The sequence below is a fragment of the Macrotis lagotis genome, chromosome 2, assembly GCF_037893015.1.
Source record: "Macrotis lagotis isolate mMagLag1 chromosome 2, bilby.v1.9.chrom.fasta, whole genome shotgun sequence".
Lineage (NCBI taxonomy): Eukaryota > Metazoa > Chordata > Mammalia > Peramelemorphia > Peramelidae > Macrotis > Macrotis lagotis.
In genome coordinates this window covers 205,323,617-205,334,972 of record NC_133659.1, presented here as the reverse complement: position 1 = coordinate 205,334,972, position 11,356 = coordinate 205,323,617, and the positions used below count along the sequence as shown (strand labels likewise).

At 43.6% G+C, this 11,356-nt stretch overlaps 2 protein-coding genes across 5 annotated transcripts in view; one reads left to right on the top strand and one right to left on the bottom strand.

Annotated features, from left to right (window-relative positions):
- Nucleotides 1-846: 846 nt before the first annotated feature.
- Nucleotides 847-6,077, bottom strand: NAT9 (N-acetyltransferase 9). Of its 2 annotated transcripts, none has more exons than XM_074224631.1 (7): nt 5,977-6,077; nt 4,660-4,842; nt 3,039-3,148; nt 2,369-2,512; nt 1,724-1,783; nt 1,391-1,485; nt 847-1,305 (listed from the first exon to the last, which is right to left on the bottom strand). In XM_074224631.1, exons 2-7 carry the CDS (start codon nt 4,734-4,736, stop codon nt 1,183-1,185), a joined length of 609 nt encoding a protein of 202 aa, XP_074080732.1. In that variant the 5' UTR covers nt 4,737-4,842; nt 5,977-6,077; the 3' UTR covers nt 847-1,182. The 2 variants fall into 2 exon arrangements, with proteins under 2 accessions (XP_074080732.1, XP_074080731.1); XM_074224630.1 differs by having other exon boundaries at nt 5,924-6,032.
- Nucleotides 6,078-6,182: 105 nt separating this feature from the next.
- The window catches only part of TMEM104 (transmembrane protein 104), an 83,585-nt gene continuing 78,411 nt past the window's right edge, over nt 6,183-11,356 (top strand). For 2 of the 3 annotated variants that reach the window (XM_074224628.1, XM_074224626.1), the window contains exons 1-3: nt 6,437-6,693; nt 7,317-7,442; nt 9,686-9,807. In XM_074224628.1, the coding sequence (XP_074080729.1) occupies nt 7,398-7,442; nt 9,686-9,807 (167 nt within the window). In that variant the 5' untranslated portion in view covers nt 6,437-6,693; nt 7,317-7,397. Of the gene's footprint in view, nt 6,257-6,436; nt 6,694-7,316; nt 7,443-9,685; nt 9,808-11,356 lie in introns of those variants that run through there. The other variant, XM_074224627.1, reaches the window with a different exon arrangement.

The following is an 11,356-nucleotide window of genomic DNA, read 5'->3' as shown; positions in this document are numbered from 1 at the left end:
GCCTCAAAAGGGAACTGTAAACAGGTATCTGCAGAAACACTATAATCAGATGAGAACTGAGCACTCAAGTCAAACCTACTTCAATTTTTTGGCCTCAAACCCCTATCTCTACAACTTGAAAACCTCTTACTGTTAAGATTGTACTAGTCAGGCCCCTTCCAGCGCCACATGCCAGGATGAGGAAGAAATGTGTCCTTGGGGTTCTCTGGCTAGGCCAAGATTGAGGTGGAGTGGTTGAGATAGGGTGGAGATTGTATTAGCAATTTCAAAGATGTATGAAAGAGATGGAGGGTGTGGATTTTGGTTCTTTCCCTATCAAGGTCATCTCTTTAATGTTAGAGATCTATGTTCTACTTATTTTACAGAGGAGTAAACTCAAGAGCACTTTGCATCTGGAGTATCTTGTACCTTGGAAGCAGCCCTATATTTTCATGATGGTCGGGTCATGAAATAGTGGTGGTTACTAGCACCCTGCAAAAAGCTGGCTCAGCACAGATGATCCCAGATTGCCCCTCTACTGCCACCTGGTGGCCACAGGGGCTGAGCATTTCCTAGAGGAAAGTACCACTCTTTCAGCAAGTTCTGGTCACTGCCCCCCCCTCCAATCCCCTGACATCAGTATTGCTATTGAGAATTTGACATCAGGGCATATAGGTCAGGGTGTGTGTAGTGCCAGTGAGGCTGGGGACGCAGTCCAGGGCTCATCATGAGGCCTTCTCTCCCACACCTGCTCTTTTCTGCTCTTTAGGTTTCTCAGAGCCTCTGGGTCTAGAGTTCATGTGGCATTCTCCATACACAGTAGTCATTCCCAGAAGACTGTGCTTCAAAGAATGCCAGCTGTAGATGTTCAGTTATATCTTTCATGGATTTTAATGATTCCAAATGGGGCATTCCTTTATCTTTTCTTCAGCACAGATGTTCCCATCAAATGTCAAGTTCAATTTATTTGATGATCTAAAGATATTTTAGCTCCCCTGAGCAGGGAGAAGAGACTTCCTAGACAGGTCTTTAAGGAGGGACTTGCTAAGGAAACTCTAGGATTATAAGGGTCCTGTTCTTACAGCACAGGTTGTAAGGGAATGTAGACTAGATTCCCCCCAAAATCTAAGAATCTCCCATACAAGACCAGGTCAGCTAGTAGGGCTCCTGGAAAGATCATCAACCATTAACTTCGTGGCTTCATCAGCTCCTGTCTCTGTGCTGCTTTTCTTCCATGTGACTGGTCTGCTCCAGAAGCCACTGTCTCTCTGGCTCACTCATCAGTAGCCTCAGTGTCACCTCTTGAAAGATGTTATTCATAGCCACCTATGAGAGCCAAGAAATACAAAACTAGGTTCCAGTCCCTAACCACTCCTTGACATCCCAACCTTTCCCCATGTGATTCTCTTACCTGTTCAAAGTGAAGCTTTTTAAACATGCATATGCTAGGTTCATTTCCTTGTCCAATTTTAGCTTCAAACTTGTTAAGTCCTAGTGTAGTCATTCCTTTCAGGATATGGCAGAGAAAAAGAAATACATTTTGATGATGATAAAACAAAAAGTTTCTTTCCCCTCCCCAGTTCTGGCTCCTCTTCCTTATAGCCTATAGGGTCTTGCAGTTGGGAGGCAGCTATGTAAAAGCAAAGTCCAAGCCTAAGCCCTAGAAGCACCACTTCATCATCCCAGACCAAATATCTACTTTCCATACATACAAAGCCCAAGTGGCTGGCTTCTTCAAACTTACCATAAGCCATCATCATAAGAACTGCCTCTGTGCCAAACCCCCTGCGGCGATAGCTGGGCTCTGAAAGAAATAGGAGAGATGGAATGAGAAATACAAGTTTAAGCAGCAAGGGGAAGGGCTCATGACCTGGCTCTGGGAAGATCACAGAATAACCATTCAACTATAGACAACTGACCCATCTGAGCAGGAAGGATTCAGCACTCCAGGCTCTTGAGGGCATCAGAAAACATGGGTTTAGAGCCCAGTTTCTACCTCTGATTACCAAGGTGAACTTAAGACAAGTCATATCACCTCTCTAAGTTTCAATTTCCCAATCTGTAAAATAAGGGTGTTGGACTATGTGGGAATTCCCTTTCAAATCCAAATTCTCTTATCCCACAAAGAAGGGAAAGCCAAAATCTGAGCAAAAGATATGAAAGGGCTGTGAAGCCCAAGGGGCTGCTATTGTTCCCAGTGGGATTCTCCCACCAAGTCTTCCTGTAGCCACCCTGGACCCAGCTAGGTTTCTGGGGCTCAACAGAGAGGTTCTCCTAGCTAAGTGAGGACCAGCCCAACTTCAAAGATTAAGATGACTAAAGGAAGTGGGGATTAGGGCAATGTTGGGAGATGAAAACCAAAATTAGAGTAAGGGAAGATGAAATATACCAGCAATCATGACCTCAATCTCTCCCAAAGTTGGGTCCTGCAAGTCAGTCAGGAACAAGTTCACATCTCCCACCATGCAGTTCTCTTCAGCCGCATCTGGTTGTGCTTGCCATTTCTCTGCATCCAGCACAATGAAGGTACATTCTGGGAGACAGATGAGATTTTAGGCTTACAATCAGACCTCCAAAATATCTCTCCACTTCCCACAAGAATAGGAATGTTCTCTCAGACTCTTGAGAGGGAGAAGAGAACAACAAGGTCCAGAGCCTCTTTCAGATGAGCCTCAAGCTTCTTGGTGACATGTAACCCAGCATTCTTCAATTGGAGCCATGCCAGGGAGGCAAATGACTCAGGGAAGGAAGCACAATACAATCATGTCAGCTGATGGAGATTTGGTGCTTAGATGTGGGGGCCAGAGGAAAGCAGCTTTATCATCTCTAAACCAATTCTGGACTCACTGCGGTCCTCCTATTTGAAGGAGAGCCAAACTCAAAAGAAATTCCCTCCCTTCTCAGATAGTAGTGCCTAGACAAATTGATGAAAATGCTGGGTGGAAGCACATAGTTCTAAGCACAAGATACCTCTCTCAGAGAGCCACCTTGGGTGAACATGACACAAGGACCCAGGCCTCCCATAAACCTTTTCCCACCCCCAATCCTCAATGCCTCACTATCAGTATCTTCTCGCCAGCTGTGCTGCATAGCATACTCCTGCTCCAAAGTTAAAGGCTCTGAGGCTGTCAACCTCTGCAGTTCCTCTGACTTCATCCATTCATGGTATCTGAAGGAAAAGCATGAGAGGGGATCTGTGAACGCTGTGGGGGTGGAATGGTAGGAATACTACCGTTTATTCAGTAGAAACTTTGTGCAGAGTTGGTTGTCAAGGGATTAGGGAAAAAGTACCAATGGAAGGGCAATGAGGATAGGACCAAAGGCACCAGCCACTGAGATCAGGCCAGCCCTAGGGGTTCCTACATAGGGGTTGGCTCGGCCTACCCTTCAGTCCCTTAAAGGAATTATCAAAGGGAATCAGCCTGGGGTCACAAAAATTCCAGGAATTCCCAAGTCAGAGTAAAGCAAAGTAAGTTGACCTTTTCAAAGTAGGCTGGGCAACTGTCCATGAATTCAGGCCACAACCAAGTCTTTCTAAGGGTTTGGTTCATGGGTGCTCCCATCCCCTTCCTGAAGTACAAGCAGTGCAGGCTTCCACTATTCACCGGATATTTTACTGCTGCTCCCTTAGGAGAATACACCCTGCAGCCAGGAACTATACTGATTTTTAAAATTAATCTAATGTCAATATAATGGTTTAGGGTTTCGAGAAGTAAGTTTTTTAACTCTAACCAACAGAACATTACTGTCTTATAATCAGGGATGCAGTCTTCATGAGGTGCTAGAGCCCTACCATGTCATCTGGTAACCAGATATCTTATGATAAGCTTTTCTGGACTTAAGTTAATGTGGTCACTGATTGATAAGATGATACTTGAAGTTTTCTAGTTTGGTAGAAGCTGTTTGTGTTCTCTAAGGTTACTCCCACTCCAATAATGATGCTTTGGGGGATGACTTTAAGTGAAATTTATTTCAATACCAATTTCAATATCTAAAACATCTTCTGAAAGTATGAAAGTGAAAAAATGAGATCAAGTATGTTTGTGGGGAAAGAAAAGTACTCATGGGATATTAAGAGGGTCTTCCAGCTCAGATTCAGTTTTCCTTGAATATTACATTATTTCCCATGACCAGTGGCCCTTTCAGGAAAAAAAGCAACTGGATTTTTCTTTTCCAGAAGCTCATTCCTGTTCAGAGCTGGTTCTGAAATACTTGTTCAATTCCTCAAACATGAAGTAATTGAGGGTATACAAAGACAAAAATAGAGAGAGAAAAGAAATCATCCCTGCCCACAAGGAGCTTTTCATTCTACTGGGGAGAGTGGTATATCTGGAGGAGGATGAAGGAATTTGACATATTCACAGATAAATTAAAAGTACATATGAGATTCAAGAGGGAGACAGCATTAATAACAGATCAGGAAAGATCTGGCTTAGTATATATATAGCACCTAACTTGTCTTATGAGGTAGCCACAGATTCTAAGATAATCCTTACATGTGATTACATACATTATGTTAGAACATTAGACCGTGAGGTCCTTGAGAGCAGGAACTGTTTAACCTTTCTCTGTAACCCTAGCACTTAGCCCTGTGACTGACATATGATAAGCCTTTGACTAGACATCATATTATCTAGATGGCAATGGTTACAACCACCTGACAGTAGGAGGTGATATTACCTGGGTACATGTTCTGTGGTATAGGGTACCAGGATCACCTTCTGTCCCAGCAGCATAGTATTCTGATTCACCCTCATGGATGCAACAGAAAGACAGGATCGGGCAAATTCAGGATACTCGTGGGATTTCCTCTTCCTGTAAAACTTCTCTTCTTTTGGCCCTTTCTTTGTGTGGGCCAACGTTCTGCAAGTCAAACAACCCGCAGGCTAATTTATTAATATTATCACTGTTCCTAATCCCTCTTACTCTTCTAATTTCAATTTATCCAGTATTTATCATGGCTTGTTTATGTTTGTTAGCATGTTATCTCCCACATTAGATTGTAAACTCCTGGAAGGCAAGGACTGTCTTTGACCTCTTTTTGTATCCACAGCCTGGTTCAGGAGGCACTTAATGTTTATTCATTGATTGTCCATAGTTCAGGTTGACACACTGCCCATACTCTAAACTGCTTTTTGCAATCGCTTGAGAGGTGGCATGGCCTCTAGAGGACAGGGAGTTGGGTCTGGGTTCCAGTCTCTTCCCTGACACATACTGGCTTGTGTGACCCTTGGGCAAGTGGCCTAACCCTTTAGTGCTTTAAATAACTCTCAGTGAAAGTGGCACTGAAGGTACCAACTGCACTCATGGAGAGAATTCCCTACAACAACAAAATCATAGGCCAGTTCCTACACCTATTTACATTTTTATATCCAAGTATCAATACATATTATTATTATTCGTACTCGAAATAACTTCATTTGCACGGGACACTTCGTACTTTTTTTTTTAGGTTTTTGCAAGGCAGTGGGGTTAAGTGGCTTGCCCAAGGCCACACAGCTAGGTAATTACTAAGTGTCTGAGGCCGGATTTGAACCCAGGTCCTCCTGACTCGGGGGTCGGTGCTCTATCCACGGCGCCACCTAGCCGCCCCAACATTTCCTACTTTTGCCCCCCTCAGCAAGCCTGGGAAGAGCCCCCATTTTACAAATGGGGACCCCGGCCCGAGTCCATCTCAAAGGTAAGCAAGCTGGGGGTCGGGTGTTAGTGGGCCGTCGCCGCGGCTGGGACAGGCAGGAGCCGGGGCTCCCGTCCGCAGGCCGGTCGCCTTTCTCTATGTAAACGCCGTTGGAACAAGCCGGTTTTTCAGGCTGCGCGGGTCCACGACTTGGCCATCCCGAGGCCCCCAGCCCCACCAGCCTGACCGTGGCCGGGCCTCGTCCCAAAGCTGGCTCACTCGGTCCCCTCCCCGCTACCCCACCCGGCCTCTGTGGCCCCCCCAGACCTTCCTTCCAAGCCCCCAAGGCCCAGGCCCCCACTGCCGCCATCGAGCCTCACGTCCGCTCGTCGGATCCGGCATCCGGGATCCGAACCCGCCCCCGCGCCTGCGCACACCGGCACAGAAGGCACTTCCGCCGGGCCGCCTCCGCTTTGGTCCCGCCTCCCTCCTCTGGAACCAATCGCTGACCTGCACCCCGCTCTCTGCCTCTCCCTCTTCGCCTCCCTGCCGTGACGTATGCGGAAACGGTGGGCTCGGCGTGCGCAGGCGCAGGGTGGGAGGCGGTTGCCGGGGAGAGCCGCCTGAGGAGGCGGAGGCGGAGGCGAGGCCCGGGGCCAGGTGGGGCTGGGGCTGCTGCTGGCAGGTGCCCGGCCCGCGGCACCCCTCGGCGCCCCCCGGGGCCCCGACCGGGAAGGAGAGGCGGGGCAGGGTGGAGTCTGACGAGGGCCCGCAGGGCATGAGGAGGCCGAAACGGGAGCGAGCGGGAAGCAAGTGCCCCGTGTGAGGGCCCCGGGACCCCGGGACCCCGAGGCCCGGATCGAGCGCCTGGCGAGGCGTGGTGGGTTTGGAGGCAGACCCGGATGCGTCGGGCACCGGCCGCGTGGACCCGCGCCAGCCACCTCCCATCCCCGGGTCGCCCCAAGCGCCGCCCGGGCCCTACGACGCCCCTGCCAAGTAGAAGAGGCGGGCCCCGGCTGGCTGTTTGCTTTTTTAAAAATAAATTTATTTATTTTTCCAACTACACGCAAATATAAGTTTTCAATATTCCTTTTTTGGTAAGATTTTGAGTTCCATATTTTTCTCTCTATCCTCTCCTCTCCCTTTGAGTGAGTAATCTGAGAAAGGTTGTACAGCAATAACGTTGGAGGTGGCCCCTGGTGGGGGCCCAACCCGATGACAACCCAAGGCAATGTCTTTGCATCGGGGCAGAGGGCAGATAAAACGAGAAATTGCTTTGTAGGTACTTGTTCACACACCTTCCTTGCTAGAATGTAAGTTCCTTGAGATCAGGGAGCGACTTTTGCTTCTTTTTTTGAATTTCCAGGACTTAGCTTAGGATCTATCACCTAGTAGGTGCTTACTATACGTTTATTGATTGACTGACTACAAGGTTAGCATTGACACAGTGTTACCTATACTGTGAATAATACTTTATCTGCATGGGGGAGGTAGCATGACCTAGGGGATAGAGAGCTACCCATCAAGTAGCCATCTGGACAGATCCTGGGAGGCTGATCCTACCCAGTAGGTGGGGTTTTGGGGGGGATGTCACTGAGGTTATCCATAGGGATTACTGTCTGGGCCAAAGAATACAGAGATAAGAAGGGAGTCTGGAGAATTTCTTGTTGGATTCCTTGTAAGAAATCACTTAGTCCTCTTTTGTTTTGAATGATGACAGTGGCAGCTGATACCACTTCAAAGAAAGAACCCCAACCCCACAGGCTGAACTTCAAGGAGAACCTTTCTACCCATCTTGAACATGGCTGGTGGAATCACAGAAACTGGGGAGCTTTATTCTCCCTATGTAAGTATAACTTTTAGGACATTTGAGTTGCCTTGGAGAATATCTGCCTCAAAACTACCTAGATTTGTGGCCTCTCAGGGAATGAACTAGGTAGGGTGATTGTTTTGAATAGAGAGACCCAAGGAAAAGATAGAGGGACAATTCAGTACTTCAGTTAAACAAGTACCTACTGTGTATGGAGTTAAAGATAGGAACTGGTGTGGCTCCTTTGCCATTTGGTGGTTTTGATATGTTGGCAGTATGTTGTGGTTTTCTTTCAGTCAGATTGCATGCTTAGACTGGGTTTCTGTTCTCTTCCTCTGCTTAGGGAATCTATATCTGTCTAATTGTATGTGTCACAGAGATAGAATTTGACCCTGTTATATATGATAATACTATATAGACAAGTCCTTTAACTAACTGAATTTGTTGCATAGCTTTTTATTGTCTTAGGAGGTTAGAGAAAAGGTTTTGATTTTAGATGAATTGGTAGAGCCAGCCCTTCAAATGGATTGTCCTGTACCTATGTTAATCCCTCCATCATATTTAGTTTATTTTCTCTGGGTGGTCATGATTACATCACTATGCCTACTCTATTAGAAGAATAAGTTACTCAACCAGCATTATTTTGATGATAAATTCAGTGTCACAGGTAAAAATGGAATGGGCTTTCCTGGAAGGTCTTCTTCCTGGATACTGTTGTATTTTAAACAACTTTAGGATGATGTATTCTATTCACTGTTTTCCAACTTGGCCTGGAGTTTCTGTCTATAGTTGGGTTCACTTTTGTTGTGTATTTTTAAGTGATTTATTAACCATTAAAATACAGTTGTCAGCATTTGTATGAGTTGTTTGGTATTCAGTGAGCAAGGACCTTGAACATTTGCAATACAGATGATATACAAGAAGCTCAATTTCAGTTTATTGCCCGTGGAGATTGCTGGAAAAAGGAAATAAGTTGCTTGAAAAGAAATATCTCAAAAATGGAAGTGTTGAAATATTTCTTTTTCAGAACACTTGCAATGCCTATCCTAGGCCAAGATCTTGGATCTTGTGCTATGTCAGTGAAGTCAGATAGTAGCTCCTGGAAGTGCCTGTTTGCCCAAAAAACTTACATAATCAGTATTCCAAGAATAGAAAACAAGGAATCAAACTGGGCAATGCTCGTATTATAATTGATTGAAGTAGAGAAGCAACTGAAGACAAGTACTCAGATTAATCCAAGCACGATGTGATCACAACTTAGACCAAGGTGATAGTTTAATATTTTATTTATTTGCTTTTCAATCCCATGCCATGGTAGTTTTTACCAGTCATTTTTATTTTGAGTTTTACAATTTTTCTCCCTCCCCCCCCCGACAGAAAGCAATCTGATATGCTAAACATAGATTGATACTAAACATGTGAGAGAAGAATCAAATCCAAATGGAAGAAAAAACATTCGAGAGAAAAAAAATGGTATAATACATAAGACAATTTTTAAAAATTGAAGATAATAAGCTTTGATCTTCATTTAAACTCCCATCATATGGAGTTTATCTGTCCTTCTCTGGATATTAATGGTATTTTCCATCATAAATCTTACAAAATTTTCTTTGATTATTGTATCGCTGCAATGAACAAGTCCACCATAACTGATCATTGCCCCATATTCTTGTTAATGCATATAATGGTTATGCTCATTTCACTCAGCATCAGTTCACACAAGTGTTTCCAGGCTTTTCAGAAATCCTGTTCCTTATGATTTCTTTTAGATCAGTAGTGTTCCATCACATACATATATCACAGTTTGTTTGGACATTCCCTCAATTTCCAATTCTTTGCCACTACAAAAAGAGCTACTGAATATTTTTGTACAGTGGGATTTTTACCTTTTTTCATGATCTCTTTAGGATACAGACCTAGTGGTGGTATTGCTGGATGAAAGGGTATGCACATTTTTATTGCCCTTTGAGCATAATTCCAAATTGCTCTCCAGAAAGATTGGATCAATTCACAACTCCTCAGGGAGATAGTTTTAATGATAGTTTCTCATATAGTTATGAGAAACATTTCAAAAAAAAAAGATTTGATAAAATTTACTGACTGACTATAGTGCAAGTTTCCTGCTGTATTCTAATTTAAGAACAGGTTCCTTTTGCATATACTTTGCTGTTTTGAATTCCTATTCCAGGATTGGAAATTTTCCCTTCTGCTTACCCTTGGAACCATTGCATGTGAGAATCAATACCATGACTTTAATGCCACTTCTCTGCTGATTACAGGTTGGGCTGGTGTACATGTTCAACCTGATTGTGGGCACTGGTGCCCTCACTATGCCCAAAGCTTTTGCTACTGCTGGTTGGCTTGTCAGCCTAGTCCTTCTCCTGTTCCTAGGCTTCATGAGGTAAGAGGCAGTTGTTGTGTCTGTCTTCTATATTCTGAGTCTGTTTGCACTCAAAAACTAGAGGTTCCTTTGAATTACTGTACTAGTACCTTGGGGAAGACATACCCTCCAGTGTAACTTAAGTCCAAATCAAATTATACATAACTAGATTTTAGTTATATGCTCTAAAAGCAAGTGGTACAAATAAGATAAACATTAAGCTTCATATTTTCCTTCTACTAGTTCTGGCATTCCTTCTAACTTTTTGCTTTTAAGCTAATATTAAAGACAGTTTTCATCTTTTGAGAGACACTATCAGACACCATGGGGAAAACACAGGGAGCACTTGCAGTGACAGGGATATCAACACAAAATTTATCATTTGCTTTCAATAATTTCCAGATAATTACATAGTCAATAGTTAACATTACTGAAAATCATGCCTGTGAAAAGTGCTATCACTTAATCTTTAATATTTTCCAACTTAAAGTGACAAAGGAATATTCTAGTATTTAAAATACATTGGTAAAAATGCAAAAGCCTTCAGTTAAAGCCATTGGGCCATTAAATAGTATTGGGGCAAGGAGGAAATGGTGACAGAGTTATGAATGCCTAAAGAATGAGGATTTGTGGAAATATACCATAAAATAAAAGCTAGAACTTTATTCCCCCCCCCCTTTCTTAGCTTTTACATTATGTTTGTATGTTGGTATAATGGAGAGGAACAGGAAGTTGAGGGTATTATTTGACTTTCCTTAGGAATGAGTCGTGACTTTTATATCAGGTGTCACTACCCTTGTGGATCCTACCCTCTGCAAACTTAAATGGTAATTAGAACTGAGATGGGAAGGAAATGTTTGTGACCTGTTATAACTGAATTGGCTCAGAGGATCTTTTTGCTGTTGAATAAGCAGAGATAGACCCTTCTTGATGGCCCCACTTTTCTAAGTACAGTTCAGTATGACTCAACAATGTGATGATATAGCCGAAAGAACTAATATCCTCCCCAGAGTAAAGGCGGTGAGATGATTATCCTGCTCTACTCTGCCATCTTCTCTCACCTATATTATTGGACATCTTGAGGATTAGTCCAGAATTTCACCTTTTAGAAAAAATGTTGACAAACTGGAGAATACCCAAGGACAGATAACAAGGATGATGGTGAGAGTCTTCAAAATCATAATATCTAAGGATTTCTTGAAGCATGCGGAAACATTTAGTCTAAAGAAAAGACAATTTAAAAGTGACATGTAACAATTTTCAGATATTTGAAGGGTTATTATCCAAAAGAAAGATTAAAGCTATTGTGTTTAGCTGAAGAAGTTGCTGTCAGCAAAAGTAGATTGTTGCTTTCAGTGTAGTTTTTTAAAAAATCCTAATTCAAACCATCTAGAACTAAAAAGATTGTCTTTTTTTTTTTTAAGGTTTTTTGCAAGGCAAATGGGGTTAAGTGGCTTGCGGCCACACAGCTAGGTAATTATTAAGTGTCTGAGACCGGATTTGAACCCAGGTACTCCTGACTCCAAGGCCGGCATTTTATCTACTATGCCACCTAGCCACCCCTAAAAAG